Raw genomic sequence first — 24,800 nt, forward strand, 5'->3', positions numbered from 1 at the left:
CTAATTGTTCTATACATCACTATTTAGAAGTAGTAGTGGAAGAACTACACAAAAAAATAAAGGGGGACTCTTAGGTCTGCGGAGGCAGCAGATGTACCTTGAAGTCTCTGTAACTGTAACGACTCGACTGGATATTTTGCTTTCTAGAACCTTGTTCCCCTAAGTAAGACTTAACGTACGTGCTTTTACTGTTTTATGACTTGTGGGGATAGTTAGTTCGGGATTTGGAAGAGTTCGAGTTGAAATCAGAATGCTTGGTTCCTTATGGTTAGCTTGAAAGGCTAAGTTTGACTCCGATCAACATTTTGAGAAAGAAACTTTGGAATTAGGATTTGACGGTTCTTATAGGTTCATATGATGATTTCGGACTTGGACGTATGTTCGGATCGGGTTTTGAATGACCCGGGAGCATTTCGCCGCCTAATAGTGAAAGTTGGAATTTTAGTGAATTTCATAAGTTTGGGTTGAAGTAGATTTTTAAATTCTAGATGTCTGTTTGGTATTCTGAGCCTGGGAATATTTCTAGGTGTTGGACGCCATCCCGCCCTGATGCAGGAGGGGCAAGATACTGCATATGCTTCACATCAGCTGAAGATTCATGAGAAGAATCACCCTGTGCACGACCTAGAGTTAGCCGCTATTGTTCACGCTCTTAAGATTTTGAGGCATTATCTTTATGGGGTGTCCTGTGAGGTTTACACTGATTATCGCAGCTTGCAGCAATTGTTCAAGCAAAGGATGTCAATTTGAGGCAGCGCAGACAGCTTGAGTTGGTGAAGGATTATGATATCACTATTCTTTATCATCCGGGCAAGGCAAATGCAGTCGCAGATTCCTTGAGCACAAAGGAAGAGAGTATGGGTAGCTTGGCATTCATTTTAGCAGAGAAGAGGCCACTAGCTTTGGACATCCAGTCCTTGGCTAACAGACTTGTGAGGTTGAATATTTCAGATCCCAATCGAGTTCTTGCATACGCCGTCGCCCAGTTTTCACTATTGGAGCAGATCAAGGCTTAACAGTTGGATGATCCATTACTTGGCAGTTCTCAAAGAGACGGTACTACAGGGTGGTTCCAAGGAGGTTTCTGTTGGCGAGGATGGTGTTCTGCGACTCCATAGTCGTCTATGTGTTCCTAATGTCTATGGCTTGAGGGGTAGGATTCTAGAGGAGGCACCCAGTTCTCGGTATTCCATTCATCCAGGTGCTACGAAGATGTATCGTGACCTGATACAACATTATTGGTGGCGCCGGATGAAGAAAGACATACTTGAGTATGTAGCTAGGTGCATAAATTGCCAGCAGGTTAAGTATGAGCACCAGAGGCCAGGTGGCCTACTCTAGCAGATGACTATACCAGAGTGGAAATGGGAGCGCATTACTATGGACATCGTAGTTGGGTTGCCGCGGACATTACAGAAGTTTGATGCAGTTTGGGTCACCGTTGACAAGTTGACCAAGTCGGGACACTTCATTCCAGTTGCAACTACTTATACTTCAAATAGTTCGATTGCACGGTGTGCCTGTCTCCATCATATCAGATAGGGGCCCTCGGTTCACTTTGCATTTTTGGAGAGCCGTACAGAGTGAGTTGGGGACCCGTGTAGAGCTTAGCACTGTGTTTCATCAACAGACCGAGGGGCAGTCAGAGCAGACAGTTCAGATCTTGGAGGACATGCTCAGAGCATATGTGATTGACTTTGGGGGACAGTGGGATCAGTTCTTGCCTTTGGCCGAGTTTGCTTACAACAACAGTTATCAGTCCAGCATCAAGATGGCTCTATTTGAGGCTTTATATGGTTGGCGATGTCGTTCTCCCATCGGGTGGTTTGAGCCTGATGAGACTAAGTTATATGGTACTGATTTGTAAAGGATGCCTTGATAAAGGTAAAGTTGATTCAGGAGCGACTTCACACAGCACAGTCCAGACAGAAGAGTAATGCGGATCAGAAGGTGCGTGGGGTATCGTTTATGGTAGGCGAGAAGGTGATAACTAGGGATTTTGCCATGTTTTATGCTCCTTCTTGCTTACGCTTTGGTTATAAATTGTTACAAAATAGTCCCAAAAGGCTCATAAGTGTGCTTGATTGCAGGTTTGATCAACAATGGGGCAAAATGTCAAGGATCGGCTCAAAAAGGAGTGAAATCTGCTCAAGTGTCAAAGACAAGGCAATCTGAAGGAAAGCAGGCCTAGTGCGGACCGCGCAAAGTGGTATGCGGCCGCCCTAGGAGATTCAGAGAGTTGGCAAACTAGCTCAAAGCAGCGCGGGCGCTGTTCAATTTTAGCGGCCCGCGATGAAGGCTCCGCGGCCGCACAACCTTTCTGTGCGGTCCGCGGACAAGAGATTCAGAGAGTTGGAATTATGCCAAGCCAAGCCATGCGGTCCGCGGTCGTTATTGTGCGGACCGCGCTAGCTAACTCAGCGGCCATGGTCCATTCTGTGCGGTCCGCGGAGCCCAACTTCAGAGAGCTAAATTTTGAATTTCAAGAGCCTTGTGCGGCCGCGGTCTATTTTGTGCGGCCCGCACTGACACCGCAGGGGCATTTTTGTCCAGTTTTTCCAGCTTAGTATAAATAGAACATTTTACCATTTTTAGGTCATGAGCTATTTCCAGAACAAAGCTGCGCTCGTGAGAACAACTTTTGTAGCCATTTTCTGGCATCTTAGCTTCAAATTAACGATAGATTCTTGCAATTTAATTTAGTATTTAGTTATTATGTCTTGTTGTTCATCTATTTCTTCGTTTTCTTGTTCAAGCATGAGTAGCTAAACCCATTAGCTAGGGTTGTGGCTCAGCCCTAGTGTGGGTAATTGATGGGTCTTGCCATCTAGGGTTATATTGACTATGGGTGTTTGCTATTTGGGTTGATTTTATGTTTTAATCTATGAATTGGTGGTTGCAAACACTTATTTGTGTTTTGTGGATTTGACTCTTCTTGAGAAAGAGAGTCTAAGTCTCCAAAATTTACCCAACAAGGAATTGGGATGGACTCATGATAAATGATAGTCCCAATTAACGGGTTAAACCTCGAGAGAGTAATCACCCCACTTGAACCCTAGTTGCTTGATCTAATTTGCCTAGCCATTTGGTCTCGAGAGAGTCAATTGGGCAAAATCACTTTCTCTACCGAGAGGTGTGAGAGTGGGTAAAATTGTGCAACGGTTGTAGCATAAGCCCCAATGATGTCAATCGAACCTTAGTAACATCTACCCGTCAATTAGCCACCTAGGTTATGTCACGACCCTAGTGCCCTTCTTCCCATTAGATACAGCTTTAGAAATCATCTTGTAGCTTAATCGAGTTTCACTTAGTAGTTTGATAATAGTAGTTCATAATTGAAAAACCCAAAAATGAAAAGAAGATCATCTAAGAGCACACACACAACTCTATCCTAAGTAGATACCTGAATTCCCTTCTAGCTCTCTGAGGATTCGATCCCGGCCCTCATATCGGGTAAAAGCTATTGCGGCCCTCTTCGCCTACTCTTTAGTAGCGTGGAGTTGGCTGCGATCAGAAGGTTCTCTTGAAAGTCTTGCCAATAAAGGGTATTATGAGATTCGGGAAGAAGGGCAAGCTGAGCCCAAGGTTTATAGGCCCATTTGAAGTGTTGAGGCGAGTTGGGGAGGTTGCTTATGAGCTTGCTTTACCTCCCAGCATATCAGGAGTTCATCCGATTTTTCACGTATCTATGCTCCGGAGGCATCATGCTGACTTGTCACTTGTGTTAGACTTCAGCACTATTCAACTAGATGAGAGCTTAGGTTATGAGGAGGAGCTAGTTGACATTGTTGCTAGACAGGATCGCTAGTTGATATCCAAGAGGATTTCCGTGACCAGTCGACAAGGTGACCTGGGAGACCGAGGAGGACATGCAAAGCAGATATCTACACTTATTCAGCACTCCAGGTATGATTCTAAACCCGTTCGAGGACGAATATTTGTTTAAGAGGTGGAGAATGTAACGACCCGACCAGCCAATTTGCTTTCTAGAACCCCGTTCGCCTAATTAGACTTCCCGTACGTGTTTCTACTATTTTATGACTTGCAGGGAAGGTTAGTTCGGGATTTTGGAAGAGCAGGTTGAAATCGGAACACTTGGTTCCTTAAGGTTAGCTTCAAAGACTAAGTTTGACTCCGGTCAACATTTTGAGTAAGCGACCTCGGAATCGGGATTTGACGATTCCTATAGGTTCATATGATAATTTCAGACTTGGACATATGTTCGGATCGGGTATTGGATAATTCGGGAGCGTTTTGGCGCCTAATAGTGAAAGTTAGCAATTAAGTGAATTTCATAAGTTTGTGTTGAAGTAGATTTTTACATTTTAGATGTCTGTTTAGGATTTTGAGCCTGGGAATAGTTCCATATGGTGATTTTGGACTTGGGAGCGCATCCGGAAGTGGATTCAGAGGTCCATAGGTCGTTTCGGGGTCAATTGGCGAAAGTTAGAAATTTGAAGTTGTTGGAAAGTTTGACCAAGGGTGGACCTTTTGATATCGGGCTTGGATTCAAGTTCCGGAAGTTGGAGTAGGTCTGTAATGTCATTTAAGACTTGCACGCAAAATTTTCCGTCATTCCGAGGTGATTTGATAGGAATGGGACGCGCGGAAGTGTTTTTAGAAGTTTTTGAGCTCATGAGTTAATCCATGCACTTTGGCGTCCGATTCATAGTTTTTGGTGTTATTTCAGTGTTCCAATCGCAAGAGAAAGTTTGTATGATGTTGTTAGACTTTTGGGGGTGTTTGGTGTGGAGCCCCGAGGGCTCCGGTGAGTTTCGGACGTTCGGAAGGATGAAAAACACACCAGTTTTCTGGTCTTTCTTGGCAGCAATTGCAGGTCTCGCAAATGCCAGAAATTGTTCGCAAATGCAAACCTCGCATTTTCAAAAAGAGCTTCGCAATTCGAAGAAGCTTTACCTGGGGCAGTGTTCGCATTTGCGACACCTGAGCCGCATTTGCGACCTCAGCAGTGTTCGCATTTGCGACCCCTCCGTCGCATTTGCGACCTCAACAGCTGAAGCCCATGGTCCGAATTTGCGAGGTATTTGTCGCATTTGCGAACTTGGTGTCGCAAATGCGACATCAGAGACCTATGCCCAGCTCATTTAATGTGGGACTTGGACCATTTATCTCCATTCACTTCATCTCTTTGGCAATTTTTGGATCTTTTGGAAGAGGGTTTTCACTTAGCACTTTGAGGTAAGTAATTTCTACACAAGATAAGTTAAATATATAGATTATTAGTAGATTAACATGTAAAAATTAGTTAAAATCTAGGGTTTAGATGAAAACATAGATTTTTTGGTAAAAATGAGATTTGACCACGAAAAAGATTATGGAACTTAGTGAAAATCATATATTTATGTTCCTAAGGCTCTAGGTAACAACTTCCTTCAAAAGTTTCCGGAATCCGGGCACGTGGGCCCTGGTTTGAATTTTAGGAATCTTGCATTTAGGGTTGGGTAATCACATTAATAATGGGGATATGAACTTTTTTGAGCATAAATTGATTAATTTATATAATATTTGACTAGTTTCGAGTTGTTTGGCACCAAATTTGGAGGTTTGAGCACATTCTTGAATTGGGAAGTAGCCTTTGAGACGAGGTAAGTCTCCTTTATAATCTTGTAAGAGGGAAATTTCTCCATGGGCGAATTAACTAGTATGTGTCTATTTGTGGGGCTACATACGTACGAAGTGACGAGAGTCTGTGCATAGCTACGATTTATGTTAAAGTTCGGGTAATCTAGGACCCATATCATGCTATATTGAAATGATTGTGCCCTTACTTGTCAATTGGATTGCTTAAATCATAATTCTAAAAATTGTAAAAGAATTCCAAAGGGATAAGTTTCACTTATTTAAGGTTGTGAATAGAACACTTGATTGTTATTGAAACACTTGTGTTTCTTAAAGTGTTTTCTATTTGTGGAGTGGGCCGAGCGCCTCGGCAGGTTAAATAGATGCATCTATGGTTCGCGTCGTTCGATCCTCGGCAGTGCACAGTTTAAATATTACTATGTTGGTTCAGATCGTACGACCTCGGCATTATTTGCGCATGATAACTCTTATGATTTTCCATAACTGATATTAATGTTTGATGAAAGATAAATTTGGGATTTGGGATTTAGTAATTGTGAAAGACAGATATTTATCATCTTTACTTGTTGAGTTCTAATACATTCTTTGTAATCCATGCGTAGTTACAATTGACTTATTATCATTAGCCTTAGTAAGTGTCAAGTCGACCCCTCGTCACTACTTCTTCGAGGTTAGACTGGATACTTACTGAGTACATATTTTTTTATGTACTTAGACTATACTTCTGCACGTAATTGTGTAGGATCTGAGGAAGGTGCATCTGGATACCCGTCCGGCGCGCATACTTGATCCCGCTTTGAGATTTCACGGTGAGCTGCCCCCTTCTGAGTCGTTCAGCAGCATACCCGAGTCTCTCTTTTGTTTTGTTTATTTCTATTCTATTTCAGGCAGTAGGGTAGACATCTTTCGTATATTTTACTAGTTGCCCACATACTTGTGACACTAGATCTTGGCACACATTAGTAGAATTGTAATTTTTGGTTTCTGTTCCTATGGTTATAAATATTTCTAGTTGCTTTCATTTATTAACTTAAATCGGTTTCTCGTTAAATCTTTTTAAACTATGGAAAAATTACTACATGGGAAACTCGTTAAAAATGAAAACACTAGGCTGTTCACTGTGGGCTTGTCTAGCAACGGTGCTGGACGCAATCACGGGCTGAAATGGAGTTGGGTCGTGACAGTAACAACAGCAAGTGCACAACTAAGAGATTAGTTTAGAGTGTGTACTTACAATCATTTGGATTGTAGGCTAGTTAAGTGACTAGATTTAGTCTCTTAGGTTATAATAGAGTTTTGTAATATGAACTACTTGTTATTTTAGTGAAACTCGTGAGAAAAATCTCATAGTTTGGTTGTGGTTTTTACTCTAATGAGCAATGAGGGTTTTCACGAAAAAAATTCTTGCCTTCTTTTTTTTTCCTCATTTTTTAGTCGTAGAAAATGCAAGAACCAGTTCAAGAACATGGTTATGGGAAATACGTAAAATTCTGGTTAAAAGTTTTAATTGATTGATACATTATTCACCCCCTCCCCCTCCCACTCCCACATAGTGTATAAGTGGTTTATAATATTAACAAAAATGACCATCCCAACCTAGTACTAAAACGATCGTTGGTTAGTACCAAAAGTACAACACACGTAGGCATATTTTTTAAGTTTACAGTCGCATAGCCTATTTTTTATTTTAACAATGTTTATACACTCAGATATACAATGTCATATAATAGAAGAATTTTTAGAAATGACTATTATTTAGTGGCTATTAACTTCTTATAGCTACCATATTCATATTACTTTCCGTGGCTACCTTTCAGTTGCTATGGTAATGTATTCGATGTAATGACCCGACCGGTCATTTTGAGCATTTGCACTTTGCTCGGTAGTTTACGGGCATAAGTAGCTCTGCATGATGCATTATGACTTGTGTGAATCATCGATTTTGGTTTTCAGGTTATTCGGAATTGATTTGGAAGAATGATTCTCAACTATGAAGCTTTAAATTGGAAGAGTTGACCAAGTTTGACTTTTAATATTTGACCTCGGAATGGAGTTTCACTGGTTCTGTTAGCTCCTTGGGTGATTTTGGACTTAGGAGCGTGTCTGGATTGAGGTTTGGAGGTCGGTAGTTGAATTTGGCTTGAAATGGCGAAAGTTGAATTTTTGGAAAGTTTGACCTGGTGTGGACTTTTTGATATCGGATTGGGATTGTGGTTTTGGGAATTGGAATAGCTTCATTATGTCATTTGGGACTTGTGTGCAAAATTAGGGTACATTCCGGGTTGATTTGCTATGTTTCTTCACAAGTTATGGAAATTGAAAAGTTCAAAGTTTATCTAGTTTGAATTGAGGTGCGATTCGTCGTTTCGGTGTTGTTATGTGTGTTTTGAAGCATTATGTTATGGAACATGTTGGGATGTTCGGACGTGGTCCTAAGGGGCCCGGCCGTGTTTCGGATTCATTTCGGGCTATTCTCCTTTATTTTTGGCACTGATCTGTTCTGCTGGTTTCTGGTGTCACAGCCCTTCATCAGGATCGCAATTAGCTGATTGCGTTCATGTAGAGTTGGGGAAATTCTTCTTTGCATCCGCGTATGAGTGATCGCGGACGCGTAGGGTTGAGCTGGGAGCTGGAGCTGGAGGCCTTCTTCATCGCGTTCGCGTAGTTGGAGCCGCATTTGCGAAGTTCTAAGCCAGCAGTGAGTGGCATTTGCGAGGAGCTTACCGCGAACACGAATTGTATTTTTGGTGGCTGATATTTTTGTTCATCATGAACGCGATGGATTTCCCGTGTTCGCGTAGGAAGATGCCTGAGCAGAAGCATGAAGTACTCTATTTCGAGGGTTTCGACTATTTTGACATTTTTTGAGCTATGGAGCTCGGATTAAGGCGATTCTTGGAGCAATTTTCACCATGTGGACGGGGGCAAGTGTTCTTATTCATTTTTTATTTTATATCACAAATCTATCTTCATTTTCGGTATTTGATTGAGGGTTCCAAAAGAGAAATGGGTTGTCGGATTTTGTGAGTTTTGTCGGGTTATGAAACGTGTGCCCGGGTTGGAATTTTTGGTCGATTTTTGGGCTTTGATTTAAGATTGAACTTTTATCGATTGGGTTTGTTTCCTTTTGCATTTTTTATGTATTTGAGTTGCTTTTGACTAGTTTTGAGCCGTTCGGAGGTCGGTATGCGCGTGATGGTATTTTTGGAGCATCGCTTGGCTTGCTCGGTATTAGAATTGGCTTGTTCGAGGTAACTAGCATTTCTAAACTTGGAGTTGAAAAAATTCTGAAATTACGTGTTATATGATTTTTTTTTGGAGGTGACGCACGTTATAGGTGACGGCCGACGGGCGTGCGGGCTTGCACCGTAGAAAGTGTGACGTAATTAGTTTTGTGGAATTGTATAGTCAAATAATCTTGGCATCGTCCATGTACTTTTATGTCTTAAAGAAATTGAGCTGAGAATCATGTTAAAAATCATGCAGAGGCTATATGTCAGTATTATTGAGACCCACAGAGTTCATATTGTTATTGAATTATTTATTTAAATCGTAATTTCATATTCATTCATTTCATATAATATCTCAGTCTTTATTTTTGTTTATTGATACATTATATTATCATTTTGGACTGATTTTTATGATATTTTGAGCCCGAGAGACTGCAGAGATTGATGAATGAGTGAATTCGAGGGCCTGATTGTGAGGATATTAATACTATAGCACGTGAGTTGTCCGCGCGGATCCTGATGTTGATACTATAGCACGTGAGTTGTCCGTGCGGATCCAGATATTGATACTATAGAGCGTGAGTTGTTCGTGCAGTATGTGAGTTGTTCGTGCGGATCCATATACTGATACGATAGCACGTGAGTTGTCCGTGTAGCACGTAAATTTTCCGTGCGGATCTAGATACTGATACTATAGCACGTGAGTTGTCCGTGCAGATTATAGTGCTTGGGCTGAAGGATCCTCTCTGGAGTTTGTAAACCTTAGTGAGCGCAGTTGCTAGGAGTTATTATATCTGCCATGATCAATACTGAGTGACTGAGTGTGTCGAGTTATTGAGCGTGATGAGTGAAAAGTATGAGACAGTGAGATTGAGTACTCTCAGAGTGTGAGTACATGAGTTCATCACTAAGATGACTGCATTTGACATGCGTACTTTGGATACATGCATGAGATGCATTTCCTTCTGCTACCTGGTTTTTGGGTGACATTTATGATTTCACCTGTATATTGACATGTAGGCATAGATGTATTTTCCTCATGCTATCTGAAAATAAAACATCTTATGTGTTGTTGTTAAATTTACCTTTGTAGTGACGGATTGTAGAGTACTCTCTTCTGATTATATGAGTGCATCTTGGCCTCTTGCATCTTCTTCCATGTGAATCCACAATATAAACGTCTCAAGTGAAGTTTACTTTTTATTTGTGGTGTATAGTTTTTGAAATTCCTTTTATGAAGGTGGAAGTTTATTTATTATATCACAAATAATAAGGTTGTCCCAAATTTTAATATCGCCGGACCTGAGCTCTCCAACGATCATTATGAAGTCTTGAGCTTGGTCTACTACAGATTTGTTGTCCACCTTTTGAAAATAAAAAATATGCTAGCAGCATATTTATTCGCACCTGCTTCCTCGGTATCATACTTTGCAATGCTTTCCAAATTTTTTTTTTGCAGTAGAGTAAGTTATATCATAATAATCATAAAAATTATCAGATAGACAATTAAGAAGATAATACCTATACTTGTATGAATCATCGTTGTACTTTTTTAATTTTCTCTTGAAGGGCAATTAGCTCATCATCATTCATGGAGGAGTTGTCCACTTTGATTGAATTCTTCTCAGTTAAAATGTAAGAAACATTGAGAAGACTAAAATAAAAAAAAAAGTACTTTATCCTTTCATCTCTTAAGATGAGTATCGTTCAAACAGAATGGCTTGTTGAGATCTCTCACCTTGATATCCGCGGATTTTTCAACTGTAGTTATTTGAATCTCCTTAAAATTGTTGGTGAAAATACAATTACGGTTGAAAAATAAAATATCTTTAGGCTGAGGCGTGGATATCTCGCTCTCTTTTAGGAGATTTAAGCCCACTGCAACAAAGTCGTCGCTGGTCCAGCAGTAATCCTCTTGACTTGTCTCCCCCAGGATACAACAGTCCGATCACATCATATAACTCGAACAAACTCTGGACAAGTTGTTGAGTACAAAGCTCCACCAAGATGAACACCTTCCTTCAACAAAAGTAAACTCTCTTCTTCTTTTTCACAACTTTAACCTTACTTTTTGAGCACTCAATAATTTTTTAACACACCACACTATGGAAGAAAGACTTTTATTTATAGGTGTAGGAATTCTTCCTTGAATTAAATTGGAAGAAAGTGGAGTAATAAGTTATGAAATCATGAAGAACATGGGATAATGGATAAATTAGTATGTAATTAATTGTAGAACATGAGAGAAGAGTTACAAAAAAGTTATGGTCATTCTTTACATCATAAAGTAGTGGGAGTTATGAGAAATATGACCTACTTTATTTTACTAATGAAATGTTAATATACTAACATGTTGCTTATTCTAGAAGCATTTTGTAAGAACTACTATTGTGCGACAATCTTTATGTCCTAGACTAAGAGATTAGTTTCGAGTGTGTAGCTACAATCATTTGGATTGTAGGCTGGTTAAGTGATTAGTTTTTAGTCTCTTAGGTTGTAAAAGAGTTTTGTAACTTGAACTACCTGTTATTTTTAGTGAAGTTTTTGAGAAAAATTTCATTGTTACGTTGTGGTTTTTACTCTTTTGAGTAAGGAGGGTTTTCACGAAGAAATTCTTGCCTTCTTTTTTTTTTTTTTTTGGTGCATTTATTAGTCATAGGAGTTGCAAGAACCGCTTCAAGCATGATTATGGAAATACGTAAAATTCTGGTTGAATATTTTAATTGGTTGATACATTATTCCCCCCCTCCCCCTCCCACTCCTCCTATAGTGTATAAGTGGTTTTATAATCTAACAAAAATGACCAGCCCAACCTAGTACTAAAACGATCGTTGGTTACCACCAAAAGTACAACCCACGTAGGCATATTATTTTAGGTTTTACAGTTACAATATCATTCCTGATTAATAATGCAGATGTTCTCAAGTTTATAGTAACTATGTTCAAATGCAAACACTAAGAGCAAATGATTAGAATTTGGTTGACCATAACTATTATACAAATGCAAACACTAAGAGCAATGATTAAGAATTTTGCTGACCATAACTAAAAGATTTATGTCAGCCTAGTATTTGGCAACTCTATCCTGTCAAACCTTTTGAGGACTTCCCCTAAACAGAAAAGTCATGTCCCAGAAACTTTAGCTTACTCATACTTAAATTTGTTAACAAATACATATCTGTTAATTGTGTCGTTCTATTTATTCATTGAGATGAGCCTCTTTTGCATTAAAACTAGAAAGTTACTACTTTGCTCAATATTGCACTTTGCTAAATTCACTTCAGCTAGAGACGGTATCTTTAGTTCTTTTTTAAGTTGAGATAGATGGTACTATTTGTAAGATTGTTTGTTATGTTGGGAAGTGGGTTGTTCCCACATCGGAAGAGAGAAGGCATTTTTGGAGCCTTTTAAGCACTTGTCCATATTATGTCTTTGGGCCGGGTGGGATCCTAAAATTAATTATTTTATTTTTGTGACAGAAAATAATTAAATTTATTTGAATTTTAAATTCAAAATTCGAATAAATAATTGTGTCTGTTATGAAAGGGTCCAACTGAATATGTCTGTTTGTGAAACAAGACATCTTTTCTGAAAAGGTATGTTGGTTGCCTATAAATACTCAAGAATTTCCAACGAAGTAGTACAGAAAAATCACAAGTATTATTTCAGGCTTTGTTGTATCCTGAAGAGAATCGTTTTGTATTTCCCTAAATTAGTATACAGGCTATAACTCTTTAAGGACAGTCGATTTTCACGCCTCAAAGCCATTTTTTTGTTTATTATTTTCTAACACTATTGACTGCTTGATCTTCTTGCATGTACATATTGATAGCCTATCATGAGTTTTTGCTTTTTTTTATTTGCCTATTTACTTCATTCTAGGTATTTATCATTTGACTTGCTGAAGGAGCAGACTGCTGGACTCAAGGACTCAATAACCTTCAAAAGTTGCAAATAAAAAGATTTCATGGTTCAAGAACCTTGCCTGTTTTAGTGACTATTATAGAACCATGAGGTCTCGGTTCAAGTCCCGACAGAGGCTATGATTTCTTCCCATCTATCCAAGCTTTGGTGGATAGAGTTAACTGGTACCCGTTGCTGGTGGAAGGTGGCAGGTATCCGATAGGATTACTCGATGTGCACATGGTATTCAGGTCATTTTCTGGTGGTGTAATTCAAAGTTTATGGTACACATTACCATTTCATATAACAATTCTACCAATTTGTGGCTAGAGAAGAAGTATCAAGATTCAAGAGCCAAGAGTAGACCATTTGAAGCCCTTTTTTTCTTTTTTTGTTGAGATTGAAGCATCTGAAGCTATTTTGAACTGTGTCATTGTTGTTCCTTTCTTCCTTACTAGCAGCAACAGCTGCCTCCTGGAATCTCTTCCAATACTTGAGCAGATTATTGGAGCAGATGAATGTAGTGTTTCCCAATAGCAGTTTCAATGTGAAAGTTTTGGATCTTTTTGATAATTCCAAGACTTTAGCTTTTGCAAGGCTATTTCCGGTATAATAATTCTATCTTGGTATTGTGAGTTTGAGTTATCCCAAGAGTGAGGCGAGGAGTTCTTGGAGGGAGGGATGCCGAGGGTCTATCGGAAACAGGCTTTCTATCCCAGGGTAGGGTTAAGGTCTGCGTACACACTGCCCTCCCCAGACTCCACTGATGGGATTATACTGGGTTGTTGTTGTTGTTGTATCAAAATGCTATAAATCAACAAAAATCATTGTGAATTTCATAAATTTTGAAACTCTTGAAGATCTGTATAACTTACCTATGGTTCACACTTGAAAAATATTATGGTACCATTAGTTTTGCATTTTAGTCAACATGTCACTTCTTATTGGTGGAACATAGTATGTTCCTCATTCAAGTTGCAAGATAAATGATCCGAAAAATACTTCATCGTTTTTTTCTAAACAAATTGAAACCCGCATTTAACGCACGGGGGTGGCTAGGGCCTAGGGTCGTGAAGAAGTAAAAGAAAGAGGAACTCAAGGGTGTAGCCTAACGGTCAATGAAGTGGACGAAAAACTATAGGAGACCAGAGTTCAAATTTGATAGGTTGTATTCACAAATGCTAAAGCCTTGGTGGGCAGAATTAACCAGTACGTGTGTTGGTAGCAGGTATCTAGTGGAATAATCGAGGTGACAAGTCGTTGTAAAGACCGCCGTTATTCGAAACAAAGGAAAGGACATGGGACAAATTCCAAAATAGCCAGATTTACAAGTGGTCATTCAAAAAATAGCTACAGTTTCTAAAGTAATCGAAATTTAGTCACTTTTCATGTAAAGATAAATCTGAACGAAAACACTGTTCAAAATCTGGAAAATACTCCAGCATAATATACTGGAGTTCCAGCATAAGTACACTGGAACTCCAGTATATTATAATGGAGTTCTAGCATAAGTATACTGGAACTCCAGCATAATATACTAGAGTTCCAATATAGTATACCGGTCCAGTATAATATGATGGAAGTTCATACACCGGTGCTCCAATTTCCAATATATTATGCTGGAACTTTCCGCGTGTTGGAGTTCCAGCATAATATGCTGGAAGTTCATACATAGGTGCACCGATCTCCAATATATTATGCTGGACCGGTCCCTGTTACAGCAAAATAGTGGCTATTTTTCATTGACTTTGCAATCGCTGGCTATGTTTGAATGACCAATCTGAAAACTGACTAGCCCGTGCAATTTTTCCGCAAATTACAGCTCAATGATTACTCCTAGAAAGTTATATGATGTACAATCAATCTTCTACCAACTTCAACCAAAATAAACACTATAGGAAAGGATATTGTATGCTCCTTCATTCTTATTAGAGGTTGCATTGACAAACTTGACAGTTGCATAGCCATTTGCATCATTCTACAGATATTCTGCTTGCACATAGTGTGCAACTCCATTAAGCAATTACTTCCATTGGTGAACTTATTTCAGAATATATTTTTTCTTAAAATTTAAATAAACACCTATCAAAGGGTATACTACATTACTCATCACTGTTTGCTAGCAAATGAATCTTAATACAACAAGCAGAACATTTCAATAAGAAACTTGTATGCAGATAGTTAACACGAGATGCGCGAATACTTCATTACATATCATCGATTTTTACCAAATGAATCTTAGTACTTTGAATGCAGAACATTTCAAAAAGAAATTTGTATAAAGGGCAACTCGGTGCATTAATCTCCCGCTATGCGCGGGATCTGGGGAAGAACCGGACCACAAGGGTCTATTGTATGCAGCCTTACCCTGCATTTCTGCAAGAGGCTGTTTCCACGGCTCGAACCCGTGACCTCCTAGTCAAATGGCAGCAAAGGCTCTCCTTCAATTATCACAAGACACAAAAAACTTTATATGCTGCCAACCTGCGGATAATCAACTCGAACCATAGTTTGTAAGACAAGAATGAACAAGCTCCTTTAAGCAAAAACTTCCATTATACATATGTAAATTTGAATAAACACTTATCAAAGGAAATATACTTCATTACATATCATTGTTTCCTAGCAAAAGAGTCTAAAAACTATATCAAGAACACATCAAAAAACAACTTTTACACAAACAGTTACCAGAAGACAAGCCACCAGCCTCATCTGCAATGCTAGTTACCTCCTGGATTCCGATTCCACGACAAATAAGTCGGATCTCCAAGTTGCCTTGGCTTAACTAGATACACAATCATAAAAGTCAAAGCCAAAAAGAAACACAATCCACCAACTGTAAGATAAGCAATGCCAAGAAAATCATTCTTTCCACCAATCCAACTTGTTGTCGATAGCACAAGCTTCTTCTTCCCATCAAAACTATACGTGTTGTAATTGTTCTGCAACGTCACATTTATGATTTCACCTTCCATAAGATCCCTCTCAATTTTCCCATATAACTTCCTAAATGTTGGAAGTGCAGCAGTTCTCATCCAAACAATTAAATCTTCTTGTTCACTCAATGATACATTCGTTAAATTCCCACCTCCGACTAAAGTCCCACTCTGAAAATTCGAAGGGAAAACATCTTTCCCAAACTTATGATCCCTATCACTTTTCCAAGATATACCCTTTTTGTTCACAATCAATTCTTGATTGTTACTAGCAAATGTATAAGTATCGTTAAATAAACTCCAAGCGATTAATCCACAAGGCACAATTGGTTTACCATTAGCAAAATCTTCAGGCTCACAAGAACCTGTATCAGCTACATTACTAGCACTTTTCAATTGTTGATCGCTTCGACTTTTCACATACCTACGATGATTCTGATAAAAATTCTCAAGCTGATAATACACATAAATTGGCTGTTCCATTTTTTTGGGCACTCTTAGAGTTCTAACACAAGTTTTATCTTGATTTTTATTTGTTATATAGCCAATTTTGTCATTTGTTGAATTATTTGGTACACATTCAACATCATACCTATCAATAATTTCAACAACATCTCGAGAAGCTAAAAGGGAAACAAGACCAATTGGAATAAAAACAACACCAATAAGTAAAAGAATAGAAATCACCCATTTTGGTGTTAGGATTGGTTTACATGCTGGAAGTTCTTGTTGTGAGAATTTTGAATACTTTGGTCTCTTTGAATTTCTTCTAATTGTTGTATTTTCATCCGATCCAAAAACTCCAGTGCTAGACGATGGATCGTTAGAACTCATAATTTGTGTTGACTTTTTTGTAAACTGCGTTTTAATCTCAAACAAGTTGGAGTCGACTATATAATTGTGAATAATTCAAGAAAAATGAAAGGAAGAGTTTAATTAGAGAGATGATTTAGGAGAGGAAGAGGGGATTTTTTTTTTATGGGAATTATGTGAAGGAATGGTTTATAGCTGTATGTTTACTCGTTTTGATTTGTTTAATTCAAGAATGCCTGCTTTGACTTTGAATAGTATTATTAGTATTTTCTTGATTAAAACGACGACGACTTGATCCACGTTTATTTGTCTTCTGGAAAAGAAGGGGGCGAAGATTACAAGGAAGGTTCTATGCTGAAGAGTAGGTATGAATTTATTATGATAGCGTGGGATGGCATGCTGAAGAGTAATTTCCTTCTTTTTTCTTCACATAACGTGGAGATATTTAATTGTATTTAATTCCCAATTAATGTTATGCTTATTAAAACTAGTTATTTTAAAATATTTATTTTTCAAAATTACTCTCTCCCGACTCTTTTACTTATTTTTTTTTTTACTCTCTTACTTCGGTACAACAAACAATAACGTACTTAGTGTAGTTTACGGGTGGGCGTTGGGGCAGTTCGAATTAGAGATGAAAATTTCGGTTTGAATTTTCGATTTTCGGATTGAAGTATTGACAATCCAAATCCAATCCAAATAAATACGGATTGTACCGAATTTTTTAAGTTCGAATTCCGATTTATCAGTTTGGATTTTCAGTTTTGAGCTCATAAGTTGAGATGTTTCTTCTTCTTCTTCTTCTTCTTCTTCTTCTTACAGTAATGAACATCCAAATGAAGTATTCATGTTAAATTGCCTAAAAAGTTCTTCATTATCATTACAATCATCCAAATAAAATATTAATTCAAGCAATGAAATCACCATCAAGGAAATACAACAAAGACATTAGTAAGGCCCATAAGAAGTAGCAATAAAAAAATCATGTCCAAATGAAAAGTATTATGATAGTAAGTTAATATAATTTGTATTGAATATATGAGATTATGTTTAATGGGTAGGGTATTAGACTTTGTTACTATTGACATATCAATAATACACTAAATATAAATTACAAAATTTCGAATTTTCGGATATCCAAAAATCTAAAGTACCAAATCCAGTATCCAATCTGAAATTCAAAAATTTTAAAAATTAAATATGAAATCCAATCCGTAATCCGAAAATCTAAACCAAAAATCCAAAAATTTCTAATTTCGGTTTGGATTTTGGGTTTGCCCAAACTGTACCCAACCTTAATATAGTCTCATAAGTAGGGTATAGGTAGGGTAGTGAGTATGCAACCTTACCCTTCCTTTATGCAAGTAGAGAGATTGGCTCAACGCTAGCATGCCTAATCACATAATATAGAGGAAGGTATGCAAAAACAAATATCAATATACACAGTATAGTCCACTCTAACAAATTAAGAGAAAAAAAATATATATTATTCTCCAATTGTACTGTTAGTATTAAGTCATTATTTTTAAACTAATTAAAGTATTAGTAGTCAAATTTAAATTTTGAAATATCATTAATATTTTTTTAAAGAGAGTGCAAAATACAATTTGAACAAGTAAAATGGAATGGAGGAAGTAAGAATGAATTAATTTTCTTTCAATTTTAGCCTTAACATTAGGTGTTCTAGAAATGATAAAGAATTGGTTACTTATTAATAAGTAGTATACATTTTTATGGCCACAAATTTTATTTGGTGCAAATTTGACACCCATAGGTGGTGTTTCTTTGAAATTCTAAAAAATTGATTGTTTTTTTTTTTTTCCAATAAGTGCTTGCTTGAACTATTTTTACGAAGACTGGATTTAAAAATTAAGCTTAATAATCTTTAAAAAGACCAGCCCTTCTTTTGTTGCAAAAATAGCTCAACAAGAAAACTGGCAAAAATTATTGTAACTAGGGGTTGGTTCGGTATTTCCTTAAAAAGAAACTAAACCAAGTAAGTCGGTTCTTCAAATATTGGAATCAAACCGAACCAATTAATTCAGTTTTTTATCAATTCGATTTTTGTCGGTTTTTCGGTTTTTTCGGGTTATTTATCGGGCTTTTTCTTAAATACGAGATATACACAACCAAACTCATATTTCGTCGACTAAATTTTCAACGTAACACTATCAAACCAATTGCTCTTTGAGAAATCTATCATTTATCATGATATATTGATGATAATTGAAACAAATAGTGATGAATAATTTAAGTACTCAATTAAAAATTAATTATTTTTAACATGAAATAAATTCTTGTACTTAGCAAAAGAAAACTACCAATCAAACTACAATGTAAAGACCAAGAATTAGATTATAATAATAGCAAAAACTGGACTAAAAATACAAACGACTAATATGTACCATAAAATTTTAGAAACTTTATATAAAAATATACATATATATAGGTCTAATAATAAATTTAAATAGCTACTTCTATAGTCGTTTTGGTTCGGTTTTTTTCGGTTTCTGTTTTTATTAAAACCAAAACCAAACCAAATTTGATCGGTTTTTAAAATTTCAAACCAAAACCAAACTTAAAAAGTATCGATTTTTTTGGTTGGTTTGATTAGCTTTTCAATTTGGTTCGATTTTTCGGGTTTTTAAAGACTAAGGTTTTTCTTTTTCTTTTTTATTTTTTTGCTAAAAGACTAAGGTTTCATTATATGTGAAAGAGCGATGACCAAAAGTCCAAAATTTGGAATCTCATGTTTGATAAATTTGTGTGACTGAACATTAATCTGTTTGTGATGATTTTGACTTTGTTAAGTTCTTTCCTTGTTCAACTTCGCGTTACAGACCTAAAACCACAATCTTCATACATGGTTAAACCAAATTCAACAAATGAATTCTAGATGTTATGATTTTGTTGCTTTACTGATGCAAAATTGTCTACTATTCTATCGTTCCATTTTAATCGTCGCTTTTAGGTGTGGCGTTCGGGCAATTCGGATTGGGTATGTGAATTTCGGTTTGGATTTTCGATTTTCGGATTGAAGAAATGACAATCCAAATCCAATCCAAATAAGTTCGGATTGGATCAGATTTTTTAAGTTCGGTTTCAGATTACTCGGTTTGGATATTATGGATTTTCGGTTTTGAACGTATAAGTTGAGATATTTCTGCTTTTTATAAAAAAGAATATCCAAATGAAGTACTCATGTTAAATTGCCTGAAAAGTTTTTCATTCTTGCCGCAATGATCCAAATAAAGTATCCAAGTAATGAAATTATTATTTAAAAAAATAAAACAGAGACATTAATATGGTAGATTAGAAGTAGCATAGTAAAATCATGTCCAAATAGAAATAATTCTAAAAATAATTTAGTAATTAATATTTAATATATGAGATAATATCTAATAAGTAGGGTGTTAAACTTATTACTATTGGCATATGGATAATGGACTATATATAAAGTATAAAGATTTTGGATTTTCGGATATCCAAAAATCTGAGTACCAAATCCAATGTCCAATTTTAAAAATTAAATCCAACATCCAATCCGTAATCCGAAAATCCAAACCAAAAATCCAAAAAAAATTGAATTTCGGTTTGGATTTCGGACTTGCCCAAACTATGCCCACCCCTAGTCATTTTAGCTTTTTATACGCTATTAAAAAAATAATATAAACAATATATAGTTTACTAAGTTACCCCTATTAAATGCATTTGGAGAATTCAGTAGTATTAAAAAGAACTACTACTATCTTTGTATAAGGGTGGTTGGAAATAATTTATAAATTTAGTGTTGAATTTTTAATGACAATTATTTCGGGACAATTTTTTTGAGCTAAAGCAATAATTAAAACGGAAAAGGGTTATATGTGTCCCTGTACTATCAAATATTAGTTATATGTACCCTTCGTTATACTATTCGATGCTTTCTATCCCTGCCATTACCCATTTAAATATATTTACCCCTCCATTTAACGGTCCCATTCCGAGTGGACACTGTGAGCACGTGATTTTTGCCTCACATGAATTACTCCTACAGAATCCCAAAAATTAGATTTTTCTTTTAAATATTTGTTATTTTAGGAGTTATTGTAGAATTTTCTGATTATTTGCATTTTTGTGTGCATGTTTAATTCATAAAAATACAAAAATATATTGCATTTGCATTTAGGATTTAATTTTATATTTTTTAGATTAATTAGTAAATTAGTTTGTTTTACAAAAATAGAAAAAATGACAAAAATAACTCATTTTCGCATTGTTAATTTTAGCTTCGAAATTTGTAGTTTTCCTTTAATTTGGTAATTAATTAGTTGTCGTAAATATTATTTTTAGTAATTAACCTAATTTGGTAGTATAATTGGGTTAGGAATTAATTTAGGTTTTATTTTTATTTTTGAAAATAAAAAAAAGGATTTGAAATTAAAAAGAAATTGAAAAGGAAAAGAAAAGGAAATAAAGAATAAGGATTTTGGGCTCTTTTAATTAAATATCCCCAAGCCCAATCAATTCCACCCTTAACCCGTTCAAAACCTGCCCTGAACCGTTCCCCTACCCGGTTCGCTTTTCTCTATGACCAAACGACACCGTTTAGGTCTTTTAATCTGAGCCATTGATCTCCCATTGATCGAACGGCTTGGAACTGGTCCCTCTAAAGTATATAACTGTCCTAAAGCCCCCTACCCCCCCTCTAACTCGTCTCTCTCACTCCACCCCCTTTTCAGAGACAGCCATTAACCCTAGCGCCGCCCTAGCTTCCTCCGGTGGTGGTGCCGCCTCCAATCCACCCCAAATCTATACCACAGACTCCCCTTCACCTCCCCATTCCAAATCCTCACTCCTTTTCCTTCGAATCAAGCCTGAATGGTTCGAATCCTCGAATGAAGATCTAACTGAAAACCCTAACTCCTTTAAACCCCACCATTTTAGCACCCCATACTCCCCTTTCCCTCCTCGTCTCAGATTCCCAACCAGTTCTACAAAGTTCTTCGTCTACTTGTCAGAATTTCAGATCTAAGAAACAAGCTTGAAAAAACATGGGTTCCCCAAATTGGTATCAAAGTTCCTCCGTTTCTCTTTTCCTTCAAGGTTGAGACTCCCAGGAGTCCTTTCTCTCATGAAGATTCAGGCAAAGCCATGCAAGGCTGAATCTATTGAAAGAAAATATTTATGTTGGTCAAAGCGAAGGCGAAATCCAAGGGGTTTGACGGTTGTTTATTCCTCATTGGTAAGTTTTCATCATTTGTTTTCCCTTTTTCTTCTTTTCTTTCTGCCCCCCCCCCCCCTTCTTGCTTTTTCAAAAGGACGAGTCAATCCTGTTTCATGGATTGATTTCTGAGTTTTGTTAAAAAATGATTTCTAAATTCTGTTTGAAATTGGTTTCTGAGTGCCTTTAAAAACTGATTGTTCTTGGAATCTTTTGAATTGGTAGTTTCGTTCTAGGGCACATTAGATTGTCTCAGAATCATTTCGTTTGCTTGCTTGAAATTGCATTTAGTTTGTTAATTAGTTTAGTTTCGATTTGTTAATTTAGTTAATTCTAGTTCATTAGTTAGTCAGTCATTTAGTTAGATTTTTGGTTTTGAAATCATCCAAATTGTTTCTGTTTTTGTTTTTCATTAATAAATAAATTGATGTCTAATTTTGTTTGGGCCCTGGGTTCAATTTTGACCCATTTTCAAAGTGCAGCCCATTCATTTGGGTTTAAGTCATTGGGTCAATTTGACCCATTTGGGTTTCAGAAGTAATTTTTAGGGGTTTATGGGTTACATTAGGAATTTTAGGTTAGGGAATTTCTTGTAACTAACTTAGGAAGCTGCCTAGAAGGTGGGATTGGGATTAACTCTGAAAAACTGATTTCAAACTAAGGACATGAGAGCAAAAATGAAAATTCCAAAAGGATTAAAGTGCAAAACTGAATTCATTTTATGCTGCCCTAAGGCTTGCCTATAAAGGCATTCTTTCTTCACTCATAAGTCAGAACTTAGACTGAAAAACACAAAAAAATTGAAAAACGGCTGGGCATTTCTCTCAAGTAAAAAGCACTGAAAATTGCTTGAAGTTTGCTTGGTTTTTGAGTTCTAGTTCCTTTGATAAATTAGAATTTCAAGAATTCAATAGAATAGTTTAATCTGGGTTTTAGAAGGCTGGAATTGGGTCGAGAATTTGAAGCTTGCTCTGCTGATTTCATACTGTTTTATTGCTGATTTTGCTGATAACTCCTCATTTCTCTTTGTTTTTCTACTTGCATTCCAGGTATTTTCCAAACTATTGTCAACAAGTGATTGTAAACATGCACTTCGAGTGGAAACCTGACTGAATATAAATTGTGTTTTTGAGTTTCGCTTCTTCTATTTCTCCCATTTCTGTAACATTCTGCAATAAATCTTAAGTTATACATGTTATTTCAGTTCTCTCATGTCATTAATAAGCTGTAAGAATGAATCAGTGTTATTTGAGAATGAGGGTATAATGTTTGGGTTCAAGTGAATGGTGTTAATTTCATGGATTTTCTTGCTGTTAGTACTGAGAAGGGACTTAGCAGAGTTAAGTTTCATATGTTCATTTGTGAATTAGCCTAGAATTGATTTTAAGCATGAACTTTTGGTTGTTGTTGTTATCAGCATATTTAAGGTCAAGGATGTGTTGTTTTTTTTATGTAATGTGAAGTCCGTAGCCTTTGAAGCTTCCTTGTGACCCAGCTACTGTATAGTTATGAAATCTACTAGGCTTGCTGGATATTGTTGGGTGCAAATGGTAATTTTGTTTTGGTATGGACTCGATATTGGGTCCTGATCCTCAGCCTTGGCTTTTGCAAGGTTTAGGTTCTTTGGGCTTTGGACTCTAAGGTCACTTGCAAGGAGGATGGTATACCACTGCTACTTGGGCTTGCTTTTTGAGCCTAGCAGTTTGTTTATTTGCTGCTGTTAATTCTTTCTCACAGTAGACTTGGCCCAAAATGCATGAAAGTTGAAATTTAGAAGTTTAGCTAGTTAATTTGTGTTAAATAGTTAAAATTCAGAAGTTAAAATGTTAATTCAATTTCATGTTTCACGTAGCATAAATTGATTGGCATTATTTGGTTTTGTACGAATCATTTGGTCCTAAGAGTTGGGCCTAATGCCGGCCCAGCTGATGAACATTCAATCTCATGTTCAATTGCATGTCCCATGTCGCTGGGTGCTCATTGTTTCACTAAATTTGGGCTCATTTTGTGCCCAAGCCTGAAGGCACTTGCAAATGGGACTGCATACTCTATGTTATTTAGACACTGCTTCATCTTTGTCGAACCCAGTCTTCCCGTTAATTGCTCTGATGGCCCAAACCATTTGTTTAAATAATTAAACGTTTTTTAACGCAAGCCCTTTTAGCTAGCTTGAATAAAAATCCCAATTCCCTTAGTGCTTAATTGATTAGATTTCATTAATTAGATTGGAGGCTTGCCATATTAGGTAAGATATAGTTTATGGCCCTCAAAAGTTTAGTTCAAGCTTCTTTTGAAATTGGAATCGAGGTGTTCCATGCCAAATAAAATCTCAAAATGCATGGCCCTCACTTAATTAATTTTAATCCTTTAGAAATCGAGGTGTGCCATTTAGTTGAATTTTCTATGGCCCTCGCAAACTTGAAAGTGCGTAGTTGCTTTAGGCGCATAATTTAAATTAATTTTCTTAAACTCGGGTGTGCATTTCATGTGACCCAAATTAAAATCTCAACAACGTTAGATAAAACGTGTCGTGGACCGCGGGTGCATTTCACGTGACGTGGTTCAAGACGTGTTTTAAATGACGTTGAATCTTCCTAAAAAATAATTAAAAGAGGTTAATAAGTTAAAATTGTAACATAGGCTAAAAAATGTATTAAAATCAGATAATAGGCCAATTATGATAGTTTAAGCGACCATGCTAGAACCACGGAATCCGGGGGTGCCTAACACCTTCCCTCGGGTTAACAGAGTTCCTTATTCAGAATTTCTGGTTTGCAGACTTCAAAAGGAAAGTCGAAATTTCCTCGATTTGGGATTTAAAATAAACCGGTGACTTGGAACACCAATTAAAATATTCCAAGTGGCGACTCTGATAATTAAATAATCCCATTTCGAATAATGTCACTTAAATTGGAAAAACTCCCTTATACTACCTTCGGATGTGTAAAAAGGAGGTGTGACAGCTCTGGCGACTCTGCTGGGGATAAAACCCAGAACTTCGGTTCAGGGTTTAAGAATTCGAGCTTAGAATAACTGTTATAGTTGGCTTGTTTTATTTGATTTTTATATGTTGAGCCTAATGTGCTAAATGCCGCTTTTACCGCTTTGATAGTG

At 36.9% G+C, this 24,800-nt stretch overlaps 1 protein-coding gene across 1 annotated transcript; it reads right to left on the minus strand.

The window, feature by feature from the left end:
* LOC109225339 (ALA-interacting subunit 1-like) lies at positions 15,260–16,693 on the minus strand. Its single transcript, XM_019389966.1, has one exon. The coding sequence runs from the start codon at positions 16,502–16,504 to the stop codon at positions 15,455–15,457; it is 1,050 nt and encodes a 349-aa protein (XP_019245511.1). The 5' UTR covers positions 16,505–16,693; the 3' UTR covers positions 15,260–15,454.

The sequence above is a fragment of the Nicotiana attenuata genome, chromosome 5, assembly GCF_001879085.1.
Source record: "Nicotiana attenuata strain UT chromosome 5, NIATTr2, whole genome shotgun sequence".
NCBI lineage: Eukaryota > Viridiplantae > Streptophyta > Magnoliopsida > Solanales > Solanaceae > Nicotiana > Nicotiana attenuata.

Coding starts and splice junctions, on each gene's coding strand:
- LOC109225339 (XM_019389966.1), bottom strand. CDS start 16,504: ATGAGTTCTAACGATCCATCGTCTAGCACTGGAGTTTTTGGATCGGAT.